At 41.0% G+C, this 17,285-nt stretch overlaps 3 protein-coding genes across 4 annotated transcripts in view; 1 reads left to right on the top strand and 2 right to left on the bottom strand.

Annotated features, from left to right (window-relative positions):
- The first annotated feature begins 1,113 nt into the window (after positions 1–1,113).
- Positions 1,114–12,474, top strand: dixdc1a (DIX domain containing 1a). Its single transcript, XM_013912471.1, has 15 exons — positions 1,114–1,172; positions 4,690–4,847; positions 4,945–5,090; positions 8,536–8,625; positions 8,878–8,931; positions 9,032–9,082; positions 9,347–9,451; positions 9,573–9,626; positions 9,720–9,812; positions 10,458–10,535; positions 10,651–10,812; positions 10,945–11,011; positions 11,200–11,308; positions 11,486–11,594; positions 11,853–12,474. The coding sequence occupies exons 1-15, from the start codon at positions 1,150–1,152 to the stop codon at positions 11,934–11,936; spliced, it is 1,383 nt and encodes a 460-aa protein (XP_013767925.1). The 5' UTR covers positions 1,114–1,149; the 3' UTR covers positions 11,937–12,474.
- A 215-nt stretch (positions 12,475–12,689) lies between these two features.
- On the bottom strand, positions 12,690–16,082 carry pih1d2 (PIH1 domain containing 2). The gene is made up of 5 exons (XM_005739346.1): positions 15,650–16,082; positions 13,911–14,037; positions 13,597–13,836; positions 13,187–13,458; positions 12,690–13,041 (listed from the first exon to the last, which is right to left on the bottom strand). Exons 1-5 carry the CDS (start codon positions 15,830–15,832, stop codon positions 12,907–12,909), a joined length of 957 nt encoding a protein of 318 aa, XP_005739403.1. The 5' UTR covers positions 15,833–16,082; the 3' UTR covers positions 12,690–12,906.
- Positions 16,083–16,215: 133 nt separating this feature from the next.
- Positions 16,216–17,285, bottom strand: part of tmprss5 (transmembrane serine protease 5) — a 9,737-nt gene continuing 8,667 nt past the window's right edge. For both annotated transcript variants that reach the window (XM_005739347.1, XM_005739348.1), the window contains one exon: positions 16,216–16,362. In XM_005739347.1, coding sequence (XP_005739404.1) covers positions 16,354–16,362 — 9 coding nt within the window. In that variant the 3' untranslated portion in view covers positions 16,216–16,353. The remainder of the gene's footprint in view (positions 16,363–17,285) is intronic.

Here is a 17,285-nt window from a genome sequence, read left to right as displayed (position 1 = left end):
CCACTTTATTGCCGGGTTATTTTGCCAAAACGGCTTTTAAAGGGATTCTTTACCCTTGGTTTTTTTTTTCAAGGAATTTTTTTTTTTTTTGTTGCTTGTTTTTCAATTTCGGAGGTTGCCCTTTTTTAAAAATTTGAGTTTAATCTGATGCCTCTGATGTTGTAGCGCATTAGCATCGAAATGCTTTTCAGTACATACAAGACACAGAAGTGAGAAGAGCTGGTTTTCCAGGCTGATGCGTCCACTCTATAAATACCATTTTCTCCTTAAGTACCTCCCTATTTCCTCTGACTCTGTAAATATATAATTACCCTCTGGTAATGGCTTGGCCTGTATGGTATGTTGTTATACAAGCCTGTGGTTTTATCAACAAACAAAAGTCTGCTAATTTTCCTGTTTTTAAAAATCAGAATGTCATTTCTCATTTTAGCTGCAGGTATATGCAGTACATGGAGAGAAAAGGAGAAGGAGAACAACTCCCACCTCTTCCTCCTTGTGAAAGGAGAGAGCTGTAGGGAAAGCAGGGAGGAGGAATAAGGGAGAGGGGGAGGGTGAACACACCCAGACAGAGCCATGTCTGACATCCTCTCTCTCACCGAACGAAGGAAGGAGTGATACAAAGCCAGTTCGGCCAAGCAGAAGGAGGGAGGGGACAGGAGAATGAATGCAAAAAGGGTGAAAAAGATGCACAAGAGCTGCATCAGTTCTTGTCCGTAAGGAACAAAAAACATTGTGTTCGTGAATGGGAGCTGGTGAGCTCCACCACAAGGCGAGTGCAATGAGAAACCAGGCAGATTTCAGTCACTGGTGCTGCTGAGCTCCAATCCTCTCTCTGTCTGTCTCTCCCTATCTCTCCCTGCCAGCAACGACTGAGCCTTGGTATGATTTAGGGGAAGGGTTTGGGGGGCTTTTGATTAGGATTTTGAGCTTTATGTTTTAGGAATATGCTGTTGGAGAGGATTTAAACGTGCTGTTATTTCTGATTGAACACAGTGTGCGACGTGGAGACTCCTCTGCTTGCGGCTTTCAGGGCTGTTCCCCTCCCTGCTGCCTCTGGCTGTGTTTGGGCTATGGTCCTGACTGAGACGCAGGGCATCACCCAGATGTGGGGCGCGGACTGTATGGGAGGTTAAGCCTGTAAACACCAGCATGGGAGCAAAACAGATGAAATGGTAAGTGCTATTTTAATATGAACAGTACGGCAATTCAGGCTATTGCTATTGTTGACAATGCAGGGATGCATCAGTGGCAGATATATATATATATATATATATATGTATATGTAAGTCTACAATCACAACACTATAAAACAGATTTATCACTTCAACCACATGTGAATCTCAGTCTTAGTCATGGAATTGCGTTTCATCCGAACAGCTTGATCTTGAAAGCCAAGCTGTGCAGGTTATTGTTCGGTGTTTACAGTGCAGTAGGTGTGGGTGTGTCCCTGTGTGTGTCTGTGTGAGCCGAGCTGCTATTGCCTAGCAACCTCTCTCTAACAGCTATTTCTGTGTATGCCGTGCCACGATTCAGATATAAGTTTAAATTGATTAGACTGATTTACATTATTCTTTACTTTAATCTGATAACTTTATCTTCTTTTTCACTTTGCACCATGTTTACAATGACCTGCTTTATTTAACTGGTCCTTTAAGGTCAGTGCTGAACACATCAGTCAAAAAGATTGATGATGACACAAACTGTCACTGATATGTTATAAAAGATGAATAAGCTGCACTTTACTGTTGTAGAAAAAGGAGGTGAAAGTAGTTTGGATTATTTAATACACTGTCATCTATAATTTAGTAGTTCCCAAAACGGGTGTTTGGACTTGACCGCTGAACCACAGCATTTGAGGGTTTTTTAAAAGTGGTGAACGTGAAAAAAAGAAAGAAGATACAACAGCTTTTTTTCATCTGATAATTTTTGTGAAAGGTTTGGTTTTACAAGTTTTCTTTCTTTTAAAAAACTCAAAGAAACATATAGAGAAAATCTTTCTTTGATGGATCGACTAAGTACTTGCACTGCCTAAAATCTATTAAAATGCTATCAACTAAATCTACTAATCTACGAAAGCTAATATGACAAGCAACAGTCGGATAAATATTGAGAAATAATAAGTTTTAGCAGTTTGTAGCAGCTATGAATACAAAGTAGCCAAAAAAAGTATAAATACTAAAGCAAAGTATCTAAAAATTGGAGTAAATGGAGGCCCACTCAGGCCACCACCACTGATCAAATTATGTTAATCTATTGCACAGAAGCTCATCTTTTGCAAATCCCAATGCTTAATCTTTGCTAAACCCATATGTTCCAAATCTATCGGATTGTACGTGTTCTCTTGTAGCGAGAGATCAGCAAAGAGCATTTACAATAAATGTGTTATTGAACTACTCTTAGAGACAATGATAGAGGGTATCCCGATAGTGTTATTATCTGCAGTGACTAGATTAGTAGGAGGTGCTTCTTTGATCCCTTTTTGAAAAACACTTAAGGATAATTACAGCAGCTTCTGATAAGAGGCTTAGTTCATGTTTTTATGTGACCTACAGTAGTGCAGAGACTCTTTCCGGGAAGTTGGAAAGACGAAACTAATCATAACTTTCTCAGTATGGTTTGATATATAAAAAGAATAATACATTAAACCATGTTTAACCATTTTAGCATCCCAGTGGTGCTCTATTGAATTGAGATCCAACATTCCTCTAACCAATATATTTCCACCAGTCTGAACCATTTATACAAAGCGGGTTGGATCCATGCTTCCATGTTATTTATACCAAAGAGACCCTACCCATCTGAATGTCGGATGGGTAAGGAGAAATCTAGCAGAAGCAGAAATCGAGACTCATCAGACCATAAAACATTTTTTCAATCTTCTGTTGTCTAATTTTGGTAACCCTATGCAAAAAGCAGCCTCAGATTCCTTTTCTAACCTGAAAGAAGTGGCATTTAGTGTGGTGTTCTGCTTCAAGGTTTCACAAGTTGAGCATTCTGTGCTCGTTCTGTGTAAGTGCTTCTTATCTAACATTCTCACACATTTATACTCAGATGGATGCACTGTAGACCAATTTGGGGTTAGGACCTTGCCCAAGGATATTTGGCCTGCAGACTGGAGCATTAGTAGGCGACCTGCTCTACCTCCTGAGCTACAGACACCCCTATCAGCTTGAAACAGTCTGTCCATTCTCCTCTGACCTCTGGCAGAGGAGATGTCCAACAGGGCATTTTTGCCCAGAGAACTGCTGCTCACCTGATATTTGCACTTTTTTGGACCATTCTCTATAAACCCTAGAGATGTGTGGGAAAATCCCAGTTGATTGTCAGTTTCTGAGACAGTCAGACCAGCACATTTGGCACTAACAAACCACTTAAATCATCTTTTTTCTCACCTTCCTAATGCTCCTTATACAAGGCATGACCTTGTATACATGCCTAATTTACTGAGCTGCTGCCATGTGGTTGGTTGATTATACATTTATATTATCAAGCAGCTGAACATGTATACCTAATAAAGCAGCTGTGGAGTGTATGCCCTTATACATTTGGATTGTAACAACTCTGCTATTCACTGATTTCCGATCGAGCACAATCATCAAGACAAAATTTACATGTCTGGTGCATTTGTTCATGACTCTTTACCTGCAAGACATTTCTCTCAGCCCCATCATATGCAAATATTAGCATGCTAACTTGGATGCTGTAATGGTGAAATGCTTCACTAAGTCTGCTTAACATTAGATTCTTTGAGGTGTGTTTCTGATTCGATCAGTGGCTGATAAGCAGACGTTAACTATGATTAATCAAAGGAATATGTCCTTTAATCCTCAGAGAGTACTTTGCTGTGCTATTAGCTAGTGCTAACTATTACATAAGAAGAAAATCTTACCACCATACATATGAAGACAATTCAGCAGGACATTCTTTGCTTTCTTTCCTTCATTCTCAGCTAGTTAGCCTGGGGAGCAGGGTGATGAGTAGTGATGCTTTTCTATGGCATGCTTGCACAGCGTTTAGATCTGTTCATGCAGTCGCAGGCTTGTCTTCACATGCAGACTCGGAGGGAAAAACACAGGGAAACTACCCTGTTAGGGACTGTGCATAATGCTATAGGTCACAGGTCATAGTAGCTGTATCCAATGTCCACAAACACAGGAGAGTGAAGATGACAGCTGGTCTGAACCTCAGGCTGCTGGAGATGCTCTCAAAAACACTATATTCATGAAACTGCAAGGAAACAAGCTGTTCAGAAACCATGCCAGCACTGTGTTATGAAATTATGGCCGAAGGGGGAGCAAAATATGTAAAGAATTTCCTGTTAGAAAATGACAGGCTTGCAGGCATTCCTGCTCCTGCTGTGTATTTTTTGAATGAGTTGAAAATCTGTTCAGTCAGTCTTTTCTTCTTTTTTCCCCCTTTTCTAATAGTTCTGTTATCTACAAAATAATCTGTGAACCCGTGATGCAGACAATGCTGTTTGAAATATCATGCATCATATTGGCATTATGAGTTCAAAAATGGATTTAGTTAAAATATCTATCCCAAATGGGATTAGTTTACATTATTGTGCTCCTCTGGGAATTTTTAAAATTTCAAATCACCATTTTATGTAGTTAGGTTTCTTTATTGCTGCTCATTTGGCAGCATACAAGCACATTCATTCCTGCCTGTGCCCACCATCTGTTTCAGTCTCAGCTCAGCCAGCCCAGCTCACTCCCCCAAAGAGGAGTATGTTATCACCCAGCTCACTGACACCCCTAAAGAAGAAACAGTCCATGATCACCCTGAGAACCAGGGGGAACCTCAGGATGACAAATCTGAGCTGACAGAGAAGAAATCTGTCACAGGTTGGTTGGCTGCACATCAACTCTTGTAAAGCCAGATATGATGCAGTGAAAAAAAAGGTGCCTTGCCTCATTTCCCCTGTCCCTCTGCCACATTTAGAGGAGGTGGCTCTTTGTGGATTGTGTCCTTCCCTGGGGCACGATGGGCAGGAGGAAGAGAAGTCCTGGGAGGAGCAGCTGGATGCACACCAGGAGCAGCTGGAAAAGGAGATGCAAGAAGCGAGAAGGATGGTGTTCCGGTTACAGGTAATGCACTTCAAAACAAACTGCTGCTCTGGGCCAAGGGATATAAGCGACAGGGTCGCTGCCCTATTTGCAACAAATCCACAGAGTAAGGAGCAAGTAGTAAAAAAATAGATTCTGAGAAAGAAGGATGAAAGTTTGGTCAGGGCATGTAAACGTTTTCAGCTCAGTTTTTATCAGCAGGTAAACCCACCATACCTCTGTTTGCTGACTTTATTGTTTCTCTGTTTTGAGTCACTGAAACATTTTAAAAAGGAGGCTATTTATTATCTGTCCTTACAATAAAATCAGGGCACTGGGTTGTTAAATTAGAGCCATAGTGAAAAACAAAAATCACCATGTAGTTGGTCCTAATGCAACTAAACAGTTTGAAGAAACCTTAAAAATTGTTAGCATCCAGTGCTAGCTTAAAGTTTTTAAAAATGTTTGCATGTCTACAGCCGCTTTCTATGTAATCTTGTCTTATCAGATGCTCACAAGTAGTTAGATAATTAACTGACAAGCAGCTCCATGGTTAAGTGATGCCTGTTCTGTTGTTATTTTATGACAAACTGAGCAGAAAAAAGACTGGGAGTTGATTTAGAGCTTTTCACTGGAACTCTCAATGTGGGGTCCAAAAGATTAGGTAATAAAAGTGAAGGAGTCCATCATTAGGTTGTAAAACATGCAAAAACCAAATAAAACTATCAAAGAGATGACTAAATTCTAGCAGTGGCCAAACCAACAATCTGGTACATTCTTAAAATAAAAAGAAGGGATGCACATGGACTGCAGCACCAAACACTGAAGCAGCGACTGAAGGTGGCTGCAGAAAGGGCCTGCAGGGCACCTCAAGGGATGAAAAAAGCACTTGGTGGTGTGCATGGGTTCTAAATTTCAGGGAGCCACTGACCGCAAACATTTTCTGTAATTTTTAAAATCAATGTGTATATTTAATACTATGTTAGTTTGTATAAAAATGGCTAACAAAAAAGGAATACTTTTGTTAAACCCCATGCATTAAAGCTGAAAGTCTGCACTTTAATCACACCTTGGTTGTTTTTGAATCCAAAGCTAACTGTAGCTCAGTATGGGGTAGCTGGTTTGCTTTCACAAGGCACAGCAGATTGTGCATTTGAAATCGGGCTTCTCAAGGAGTTCAAAAGATCCAAACTCTTGTATTATTATGTGCACTGAAGAACTGAAGCAAGAATCTAATCTGAAAAGAAAACACTGTTATTTTCTGCAGCACATCAACATTATTTACTCACTAGATCCCCACAGATTCCTACTAAAGTATCGATGACAAAGGACTGCTAAAGAAAGGTCGTCATATCAACGTTTTATAATCTGCTTACACTCTGTTCATGAGGGAGTTCACATTGTAAACCAAGCGCAAGTAATGAAGACTGTATAACTGAAATCTCATCAGAGGATTGGAAATAAATACATGCCTCAATTTAGTTAATTATAGACATGTATTCTGGCATATTTAGTTAATTTGCAATTAGACAGCACTTTCCAAGTTAAATTGCTAAATAAAATTGTACCAGAGTGTCACTAGCAGTCAGTAAGATTACAAGATTTTGGGAAGACTTAGAAATGACAAAAGAAATGACAAGATCCAAATGCTACATGCTAAAAATGGAAATATCTTTTTAAATGAAGTAATTAAAAAGAAACCCAAACAGATAGACCAGATGTAACACACTAAGCATGATAAAGCCATCCACTAGAAAGAATAATATGTGTTTTGACAGATAAACAGACAAAGATGAAAAAATTTCTTACCTGATTTATACTTTGAGTCCATTCTGTTACTTCCGTTTATCCAATCGGGGTCGTAGAAGGGTCGGAGCCTATCCCAGTAGTCACAGGGTGAATAGCAGAGTGCACTGTGGATAAGTCACTGATCTATTATAATTTATATGAAATGATTAAAATTATGTTGCATGAAAAAATGTGAAAGGAGGCGCTTTTATAAGAAAATCATAAAATGAGACTTGTTAGGCTTATAATACATATAAACTATAAACTCACTTGCCACTTTATTAGGCATTAATACCTGGTAGTACTGGTTTTTAGATTCAGAACTGTCTTAATTCTTCATGGCACACATTCAACAAGGTGCTGGAAACATTCCTCAGAGATTTTGGTCCATATTGATGTGATACCATAACACAGTTGCTGCAGATTTGTCAATTGCACATACACAATTTAAATCTGGTCCACCGCATCACAAAGGTGCTTTATTGGAGTGAGATTTGGTGGCTGTGGAGGTCATCTGAGTACAGTGAATACACTGTTATATTCAAGAAACCAGTTTGGGATGATTTGAGCTCTGTGACGAGGCGCGTTATACAGCTGGGTGCAGCCATCAAAAATATCCCTCACACCAATACACCACCATCAGACATTGAGATCTTCTATTGTCTAATATTGGTGCTTCTGTGAATGATGAATTGATCTGCTTCAAGGTTCAACACACTGAGCATTTATAAATGCTCTTCTGCATACTTTTGTTGTAATACTAGCCTGACAGGCAACAACAACCATGCCACTTTCAAAGTCAATAAAAGGACCTTTCTCTTCCAATTCTGATGCTTGATTTGAATTTCAGAAGGTTGTGAAAAGCATTGAGTCTTTTCCATGTTACAACATACCTTCCATGTGCAAGATCCTTACAGTATAATGGGTCTTATTCAGACATCAATACATTCAATTCAATTCAATTTCATTTATATAGCGCCAAATCACAACAGCAGTCGCCTCAAGGAGCGTTACATTGTAAGATAAAGACCCTACAATAATACAAAGAAAACAGAGAAAACCCAGCATGAGATAACCCCCTATAAGCAAGCCCTTTGGCAACAGTGGAAAGCAAAAACTCCTTTTCAACTGGAAGAAACCTCTGTCAAATTCAGGCTCAGGGCGGGGCAGACTGCTGCAAGCGTTTGGGGGTGAGGTAAGGGAAACAGAACAAAGACACGGTGTGGAAGAGAGCCACAGATTATTAGGATAATTAAGAATAAAAATATGAAAGACAAAGCTAATCCTACAAAATTTGCTAATCTTTGCCAGCTTCCTTAATTTGTGCAAATAAATAAGTTTGGCACATGGTATTTAATTGGTATGTTTGGGGTCATTTATAGTATTCAGCTACAAATATCGGTGCAGTGACAGCACGTCCACATACTGTTCATAAATTAAAAATAGATGTTTTGGTGACTTTTACAGTAATAGCCTTTATGTTTTCACTTTTAGAGTCTCTATATTACATTACAGTCTGTATATTTACACAGACTTGTCAGTGTAATTTCAATTTGATTTGGTTCAGTTCACTGACTTTATTAGCTGCAGTGCAAAAACGAAGGCATTTACAACCACAGAAACCTGGTTTCTCTATCATGCGTCGCAACTATCATTGCTTGCAAGTTTTCTTCAGATCTGTATGTGTTTTGGTTTTTAGGCTCTGCTGCTCCATGGCTCCCTCCCTGAGGAAGACCAGGATGGATCCGTGAGCTTTGGAGATAACCGGGCTAACACCGAGCAGCAGCTGGTACAGTGCCCTCTCTCTGCTAACTTGAGAAAACAAACAACACTTGCTCGCCACCGAGCTTGAAGTGTCCGTGTCAGCCCTTCTGTTCTGATGATGTTTGTAGCCATTACTCGTCTCACGAGTGGCCACTATAGAGCACAAATGAATCTCTCTGATCTGCCAGCGCACTGTCATGGAGGCCCAATGCCTCCTCATACGTTCTGACATTTTTCCATTCTCTAATTACCCCGCTCGTACCCTCTCCCTTTGAAGGTTCTCATCCGCAGTCGTCTGGACCAAAGCATGGAGGAAGCCCTTGATCTCAAGGTACAGTAAGTAAATGTAATTAGGTTTAACATAGAGGAGCTGTCTTAGGGGCAGAGTCCTTTTCTCTAATGTTTTTGTTGTTCCTTTGTGTGGCTCTTAGAGGGAACTTCTGAGGCACAAACAGGAGACACGTCACATTCAGGCCATCAAGGTAAACCTCTTACTCTAGTTTTGGGCTTTATATGTGAAGTAAAATGGATTAAAGGATTATATTTAACCTTTTTGACTATTGCGCCCTCCTAAACTGATGATTCTGTAAGTTTTATCACATACATTATACATTTATCATTTCTTTACAAAGATCAAAAGAAGTTTAGAGCTGGGTGGATCCTGTCGATGAGGCAGGTGGATGCAGTTCATCAGTATTCAGGTCTTTTCTGGACAATTCTTTGATCTCCCTCCTGCTTCTCATTAGGATGCTCTGCAGCAGCGCTTGGCAGTGCAGGAGGATGCTGTGCTGCAGCTAAAGCAGGAACTACTGAGGTGCAACATGGCCAAAGATCAGCTGGAGGGGGAAAATGTGAGACAAGTGATGATTTCCCTTTGACACGATGAAATATTCGACCTCTTTGACTCGTGGCTGCAGGTTTAAGTGAGAGAACTATAGCACTCATATATCACCTTGATATAACTGTTTTCAGGCAGAGCTCAAACGCAAGCTGAGTGAAAGGAACAAATTACTTAGCGAATATGAGGTATTGTCTTTTATTATATACACGTCAGTGCGTTCTTTTAGCCATAGAGATGCAAATAAAGCCTCGTGCCATCCATCTCTCTTGTCACAATAGCAGCAGCTCGGGAGGAAGGACAGAATACTGCAGCAGCAGCAGCAAAAGCTTGATGAAGCTCAGCACAAGGCACATGAAGTCAGCCTGGGACGGGTATGCAGCATGACAGGTTTCACATATACGTGCTAAATAACATATGTTTGAAAGCAGGACTCATATATAACACCAACGTTTGTTTTGTTTTTTTATCGCGCATCGGTCTGTGATTACATTGTACTTGCCGCAAGATAGCCCATATATTTCTTCTTACGAGAAACATTACTCAATAAGACCAAAAACTCTAAATATATTAAGGCACCATGATGCTTGAAGAAAACATTACATTTCCCACTACACCTCAGCGGTGTGGTCTTTATAAATTGTTACTCAGATCAGAGTAAATGGTGCATTTGTTGGAGACTATTTTCAGTGGCAGATTAATACATATTTCTTGCACCGGTGAGTATCCCTTGCAGCAGGATGCTGTATGTGAAATCGACTCAAAATAGACTCCTGTGCACGGTGTTCATCATGATAGGAAAAAAGCATGTCACCCACTACGTTGTGATGTTTTTTTTATAGTTTTTGGACAAAAGTGAAGCTCTTATTTAGATGAATAAGCTTTCTGGCTGTTTTTTTAGCTACACAGGCCCAGTGTTTGCTCTTTGTATTGCAGTTTGAGCACATTTTGTAAATATTATCACACTTTTCATTCAGAACACTTTTCACCTTGGTCTATACTGTCTCTGTCTCTGATAGGCGTTCAGGAGCGAGGGCAGCGGGTACAGTAACTCAGTCGCTTCGACATCTCCTCCAGTGTTCCAGCACAGCGCACCAGTATGCACTCTTTAATTTTCTCATTAACCAATAATGTCTGTAAATGTCCATAGTTCAAAATGATTTCGAATTTTTTTCCAATTCTTTTTAAGTATCAGAGGACTGTTTTTCACAGGGTGAAGAGCTGCAGGTCGTCAGGGAAGCACTTCGCAGTTTGAGGGACAGTTTTTCCGGCCATGACCCCCAACATCACACCCTGGACACTCTGGAGCAGGGCGTGGCCACTCTCATGGACAGACTGCACTCTCTGGACACCCAGCGAAGACAGGACAGAGGGGTACACACTCTCGCTCTCACAACTCAAAGAGGAAATTTTAAAATGTAGTAGCTCGTCTGTCACTTGCCAAATGATGACTCAGCAACTGATAACATCCGACTGTTTGCTATGAGTAATTGGTTCTTCTTCTAGGAGGAATTCAAATCGCCAGGACGCAGAGCCAACTCGACAGACCGTGACTCCTGGCCGCCGAGCTCGAGTGAGACAAACAAAATGCTCGTTTTTGTTTAGGATTTGTCATCCCCCGCAACATCTCTACTGGCTGTTAAATCAAATTGTGCCATTCAATTACACTGCGCTGCAAAGAGAGGGCATGACTGAGTGTGAGGCTAGAACCCTTTCAGACTTTGGTTGTGGAAAAACAATGTTTGCTGGGTTTTTTTCCAGAAATGGCGCACTCACACAGCAGCCCAGGACTGGATACTGCCGTCTCCACTAAAGTGCTCTACTTCACAGATCGCTCGCTCACTCCATTTCTGATTAACATCCCAAAAAGGTGAGTATATAAACACTTTATGGTGGCTTGATACAGTGCTGTGTGTTGCTTCACTGGAGCGTTCTTTATTTTTTAAGCAAATTGTTAGTTGGGTTTTGGTTGACCATAGCCGCATATGGATGCCTGGGCTGGTTTATCCAAAGCATAACGTTTGTGTGGATATATGTGTGCTTCCAGGCTGGGAGAGGTGACACTGCGAGACTTCAAGGCAGCTGTAGACAGACAAGGCAGTTTCAGATACCACTTCAAGGCCCTTGACCCAGAGTTTGGCACAGTGAAAGAGGAGGTAGGCGTGGGAGTAAAATTACAGCCCCTATTTCTCTTCACATTGGGCTTCAGCTGGCAAATATAAAACGGCAGTTATAGAGTAAGATATGCTAATAATAGCTGTGCCTACTGTGCACTTCAAAACACCATGGGGAGACTTATTTCCATCCCAAAGAATTGGATAACCTCAAGTATTCATTTTTACTTTCTATCCAAACCTTTTATAGTATAGATATGGGTCTCTCAGATATGTAAACACTGGATGCTGGCTTTTCAGGTGTTTCAGGATGGAGCCGTTGTCCCTGGCTGGGAGGGGAAGATTGTTGCGTGGGTTGAGGAGGATCACGGGGAGCGGAGATAGCGCCAAAAAACTAGAGATCGTCACTACAAACCTCAGCTGTTCCCACTGGACCAGGAAGCTACTGAAAATACTTCTGATGCCATAAGAAAGAATAGTGTTACGACACAAAACTGGGACCAATGGAGCTAACACCATTAAGGTACAAAACAAAACCATGTTTTAAAAGTGAATGTTTCATATGAAGAATCTAAACATTTGGATACAATGTTTTTTTTCGTTTACGGACCGCATGTCGCACATTGTTTGCAGCTCATAAATAAGTTTGTGGGACTACCACGTAATGGTCAGTAAAGTCATACTTGAATAATAAAATAATGTTAGCTTTATATGAAAAAACAAGCTACGCTGTGCTTTAAAAAGCTGTAATCAGTGCATAGTATGCAAACCTCAAAAAAAGAAAGAAAGAAGTGTTTATTGACATTTTCCACGTGTTCCAGATTGCCAAACTCTGATGTTGTTGTTCTGTATCAATTTTGATGTTTTAATAAACATAAATTATTGCATGGTTTGTTTTGTTGTCAATTATTCCCCCCTGCATACGGTAATGACACCAGCTCGTAGCCATTAAACACCTCCACTCACGCGCCCACACATTAATAAACAAAATCCACAGATTGTCATTAAAGTCAATTAATTTTTTTTTTTTGGGGGGTGGGGGGTTAGAATTAAATTTGCTGCTGAGCCTCAGCCCACACAGCACAAAGGGACACTGTTACATATTTGTTTCACAAACATGTTGCTCTTGGAAATGGATCAATTTACACGCAAGCTGTTTATTGTTAGTTAACTTGAATTCTGAGGCAGAATACGAGTCCCTCCACAGCACAATGCGCTCTCAGTGCTTTTTTCCCTTTTTTTTAATTTGTACATTGCACAACAGGAGTTTTGTTGTTTTTGTTTGAGGCATTTTCAATGCCAGTGTTTAGCTAGCTTAACAAACACTGCATTGTTTCTTAATTAAGGAAAATGATCACAAGACATTCACTTTCAATGTAAGTCTTCGTTTCTTCTTATTAAAGATGGCAGACGCGGTGTCTTCGTTTACAGTTTTTGGGAAGTCCACAAGCAAATAGTAAAGATCCTCCACCTCCAGTAAGACGTCATCCTGCAGAGAAAAATACATCCAGTGTGCTACTAAGGCTCGCTACAGGTCGATTATGTATTTCTTATGACATCCAGCTACACACTGACACACACTGGATTCTAAAGTGCTTCGTTATAACTGTTCAAGGGAGTGTGTAACCACTAACCTTGGACATGCTCAGCTGGCATTCTGACATGGAACAAACCATTGGCAGCTCCACCGTCAGTTCCACGCTGTCAGGAACTCCTGCTGCATCGGTCTTCATCTCGAGTCGATACTCTGGCTTCTGAGGCTCTACAGAAGCGGCTGAGATGACATGGATCAAATCCTTCTTTATTTTCTCTGCAGGCCTAAAGATAATTTGAGGAGCAGAGTCCTCTTGGTTTTCTGATCGTAGGGAGGAGATGTGCTGCAGGAGGGCAGCTGGTGTCTGACCGGCTGTAAAAAAAAAAAAAAAAGGACTATGGATTATCAGGAAAATTGTTTTAGGAGGTGAAAGGAGAGTGGGTAAAGAGCATGGGTTCAACATAAAGTGCTTATCAAAGCTTGTCAGGGTTGACAGACTTATTGCATTACCTGTGTTGGGTTGTTTGGGGGCACTGGACAACTTCTGAAATCCAAGCCGGCAGTGCAACTCATCTGGGCTACTATTTGGGCTACTGTTGACAACTCTGTACTGCTGTGATAACGTCATCCCAAGCTGCTTCTGGGCAAAGCTCAGGGCCAGCATATAGACCTGGTTAATCTCTGCTTTGTTCTCCCTACTTTCCTGCAGCAACACAGGATTTAATGCCACATCCAGCACAGTATACCAGCCTGTAAAGGAAAAAGTAAGACTTTCTTGCTTGTGTCATGTAATACAAATGGCAGGTCTGCAGCTTGACACACACCTTGATCTTCATTTGTGCCTGTTTCCAGTTTTCCAGTGTACACTGGTAAAGGCCTGCTGGGATCCTGAGGCGCAGGCACACGTTTCCAGCCGCATATGTTGATGTACAGCAGGCCTTTCTTTGGTTTCTGTCACAGAAACACAGTGCTGTCAAAAGGATCTGTCAAAACAAACTCAATTTCAAAGTTCTAAGTGGATAAAAGTCTAGCATCTTTGCAGAGTGAAGAAAAAGCCTGTGTTTCTCGTGCAGCCTGTGTATTTTAGGATATATAAAGCAAGCACAGCTTACAGCTCCTCAGCAGAAATATTTTTAGGTTATTACTTTACTCTTGGTTGGATAAAAACAAGAAATTTGATGACAAAGCTTTCACAGCTTGTAATGGACTACACTAATTAATAGGACTAGAAGTTATAATCCCTATCAGTATAACACAGACCTGAGTGGGTTGGAGAAGTCCTCTAGATGGGGTGTTTGCTGCTGACCATATGGGTATGTATCTGTCAGTGCGACACATCATCAGCTTTGTACCCCAGCTTCATAGTGCATTTCCGTAATTTCTCACAAGATTCCCTCAGCCAAAGCAGACCCACCACAGGGTGATGAGACCTGGGTGTATTTCACATGGCACCCACCAGTAATTTGGCAGGCCACACGGTCTCCTTCTGCTTCAGCCAGCCCCTGTGACTACTTTCTTTTGACAAGAGTGGCAAGCTTTTTGATTAACTTGTACTAGGCTTCCTTTCCTAATGCCTACTTCCTTCGTCAGTCTTACTGTGGAGCTGGCTGCAAAGCCCCTACAGGCCACTTACACTGAATGGACTTCCACTTTCCAGCCTTGGTCCTCTTCCTCAGCTTGCTCATGCTTTTTTCTTGTCATATGCCTTATTGATTGCATCCTCCCAAGGGACGATCAGTTCTACAGTGAAGACAGACTGGCAGGAACTGGACCAGAGAACCAGAGCTGGGTCCAGGTTGATTTCAAGTGTAAAGGTATTTCAGAAAGATGGGGTTGACATGCTATTTCTCACCTTCCCAGATGAAGGTTGTTTGTTGCACAAAGGTGGCTTTAACTTCTAATGAGCTGCAGTTAGTCTATGCTCTCCTGACTAATAGCTACCGACAAGTTAGTTGGTTATGTCACCAAGTATATCCTCCATGTGTTAAGACTGCTTTTGCAGCCCACCAGGATGTGTTTGAGGGTTGCAAACAAGTAACAGACTGCTGGAGTGAGCAGTACATCATATGTGGGCTGTTTTGTTTTCATATTCCATAGCTCACTACATTTGATTGTTCTTCCTTTTTATTCCTTCCCGCATCATTCAGCGGCCTTGCTGAAGTTAGGGGACTGCTGTTGCACATCTAGTTGATTCCTGGCAGTCCCCCTCCTCCACCATCAGATGCCTGTATTACTTGGGTGAGCCTTTTGCGGAGTAGGTGCTGTTCCCAATCCAAATTCTCCTGTAATGTAATTTCTTGTACCAATGACAGGACCTGAGACACCGAATCTTTCTTTTTTTTTGATGATGGGTACTGAGCTGTATCCTACCTACCTACATTTTCTGATATGACAGTTATCTTTCCCTAATTTATGTTTGAATTTAGAGTATTAATTTATGATTGGAGGAATAAAGGTGGGCTTCCTTTCTAGCTGAACCAAAGAATGTGATGAGCAACACCTGTATGGACCACAGTATGGACTGGGGCCTACACAGGAAGGAGCCTTCACGAATGAAACTCACCAGTATTTCAGTGCAGAGGCAGGTGTACAGCTCGGGCGGCGCTCTGAATTCAGCTCCTTCCTTTATCTGTTTCTCTATAAGCGTACGGTAGGCTGCAGGGTCATTTTCAGAGAGATCATCCAGCATGGACCACAGTTTGCTCATCTGCTGCAAAACATCCTCTGTACTGCCAGTGGAGCACATGTTAAGGTAACTGTCGTACTTTTATTACCTAGCTACCTCTAGCTAGTTGGCAGAAAAAGTTTGTGCGTCAGAAAACCAGCCGGTCAGCAGTGTTATAGAGGAGCATGTGTTATAGAAACACCTTAAATAGCCGACAAATATGGAGCAGTATCACACAAATATTAATTTAAAAAAAAAAAAACCCTCAACTAATTACGTTCTGTAGCTCATTAGTTGTAATCGCTAACACTAGTTAGGCCAATGTTGTCAGTTGCCATAGAAACATAACACTGTTGCCACCAGGCGGTGAGATGCGTAACTGCGGCTCAGAAACCACACATGACAATAAGAAGCATAATTTATTTTCAATACATGAAAAACATAACGTAAAAATGCATGTTGATGTTTTCAGTCTGTCTTTATGTGTACATTATATAACTGACATGTAAAATAAAAAGTATCATGTATAACTGTAGTTTTCTAACGTTTCCACCAGTTTCATCAGAAGCTTCCTTCTTTTTGTTGTATTTCATGAGCCCTCCTCAGTAATTCTGCAAAAGAAAGGAAAGAATTAATATTAGAAATCGCTGTTCTGTTTTACAGTTTCCATCTCAATCCGGCTGAAAATACAAAAAGAAAGAAATTCAAATAGCGGCATGGATGAATCTAATTAGCACTTTCTGCAGTGTAGTGATATAAGAATTTATTGTAACATTTTACATAAGTAAAAGTATTATCCCTGTAAAAAAAGAAAAAATTCCATGATATGTAAATATCCTCAGTTCAAAGAGCTGTTACTAGCAGGGTACTTTTACAAATGTTCATGCCTTTTTAATTTGTCATTTATTAAATTTTCACGGCACATTCCGCCCCACATCTCTGTGCGTTCATCATTTGTTTGAAGCCAGCTCACCTCCTGCAACTACTTTTCCGAAAATACGTGCTTCTTTTGTGGTTCGGACTCCTTCTGACGTTTCTTTGGAGGTGGAGGAACATCACAGTAATTGCTTAAAGGAGCTTGCTTCTTCGACATCTTTAAGAGTTCTAAACAAATGTCTGTCCTCCTCCTGAAAATCTTATGTATGCAAACGCGTTGCAACTTCTTATCTTGTGCCCGTTTTTTATTTTGACAGCGAATACGCACCTGCGGACCACTTATGTGCAGCCCTGGTTATTTAGCTCGTCATATTGCAGCCACAGAAATTCTTTTGTCCATGAAACCATAAAGCTGCACTTTCTTTTTGCCTTATAGTCTGAATTGTCATAACTTTTCCGTTTTGTGGTAAGCTTTTCTTTGGCTGTCACTTCTTCACCCTGACCTGTCTTATTTGGCTCAGCAGAACTAAAATATTGTGGCGAGCTCAGACAAGGAGGAGACTGAGGTATCGTTTGGTCTTGCTTCCCGTGAGCTAGCCAGGGAGCACAGCCGTTTATTGACATCTGCAGAAGAACACTGCCGCTAGCTAACTGCTCA

Source organism: Pundamilia nyererei, unplaced genomic scaffold (assembly GCF_000239375.1).
Source record: "Pundamilia nyererei isolate P.nyererei 1_Seehausen unplaced genomic scaffold, PunNye1.0 scaffold00091, whole genome shotgun sequence".
NCBI classification, from domain to species: Eukaryota; Metazoa; Chordata; class Actinopteri; order Cichliformes; family Cichlidae; genus Pundamilia; species Pundamilia nyererei.
Note: the sequence above shows the minus strand (reverse complement) of the source record. Positions and strands in the feature narration are given on the sequence as shown.

What these genes read in the sequence shown, in the direction of transcription:
- dixdc1a (XM_013912471.1), top strand. Translation starts at nt 1,150, where the DNA reads ATGGGAGCAAAACAGATGAAATG. An exon ending in GGAGCAAAACAGATGAAATG is followed by an intron (nt 1,173 to 4,689) that starts GTAAGTGCTATT and finishes CATCTGTTTCAG; the next exon opens with TCTCAGCTCAGCCAGCCCAG. An exon ending in GTCACATTCAGGCCATCAAG is followed by an intron (nt 9,083 to 9,346) that starts GTAAACCTCTTA and finishes GCTTCTCATTAG; the next exon opens with GATGCTCTGCAGCAGCGCTT.
- pih1d2 (XM_005739346.1), bottom strand. Translation starts at nt 15,832, where the DNA reads ATGTGCTCCACTGGCAGTACAGAGGATGTTTTGCAGCAGATGAGCAAA. An exon ending in AGGCACAAATGAAGATCAAG is followed by an intron (nt 13,837 to 13,910) that starts GTGTGTGTCAAG and finishes TTTCCTTTACAG; the next exon opens with GCTGGTATACTGTGCTGGAT. An exon ending in GCCAGCTGAGCATGTCCAAG is followed by an intron (nt 13,042 to 13,186) that starts GTTAGTGGTTAC and finishes TTTTCTCTGCAG; the next exon opens with GATGACGTCTTACTGGAGGT.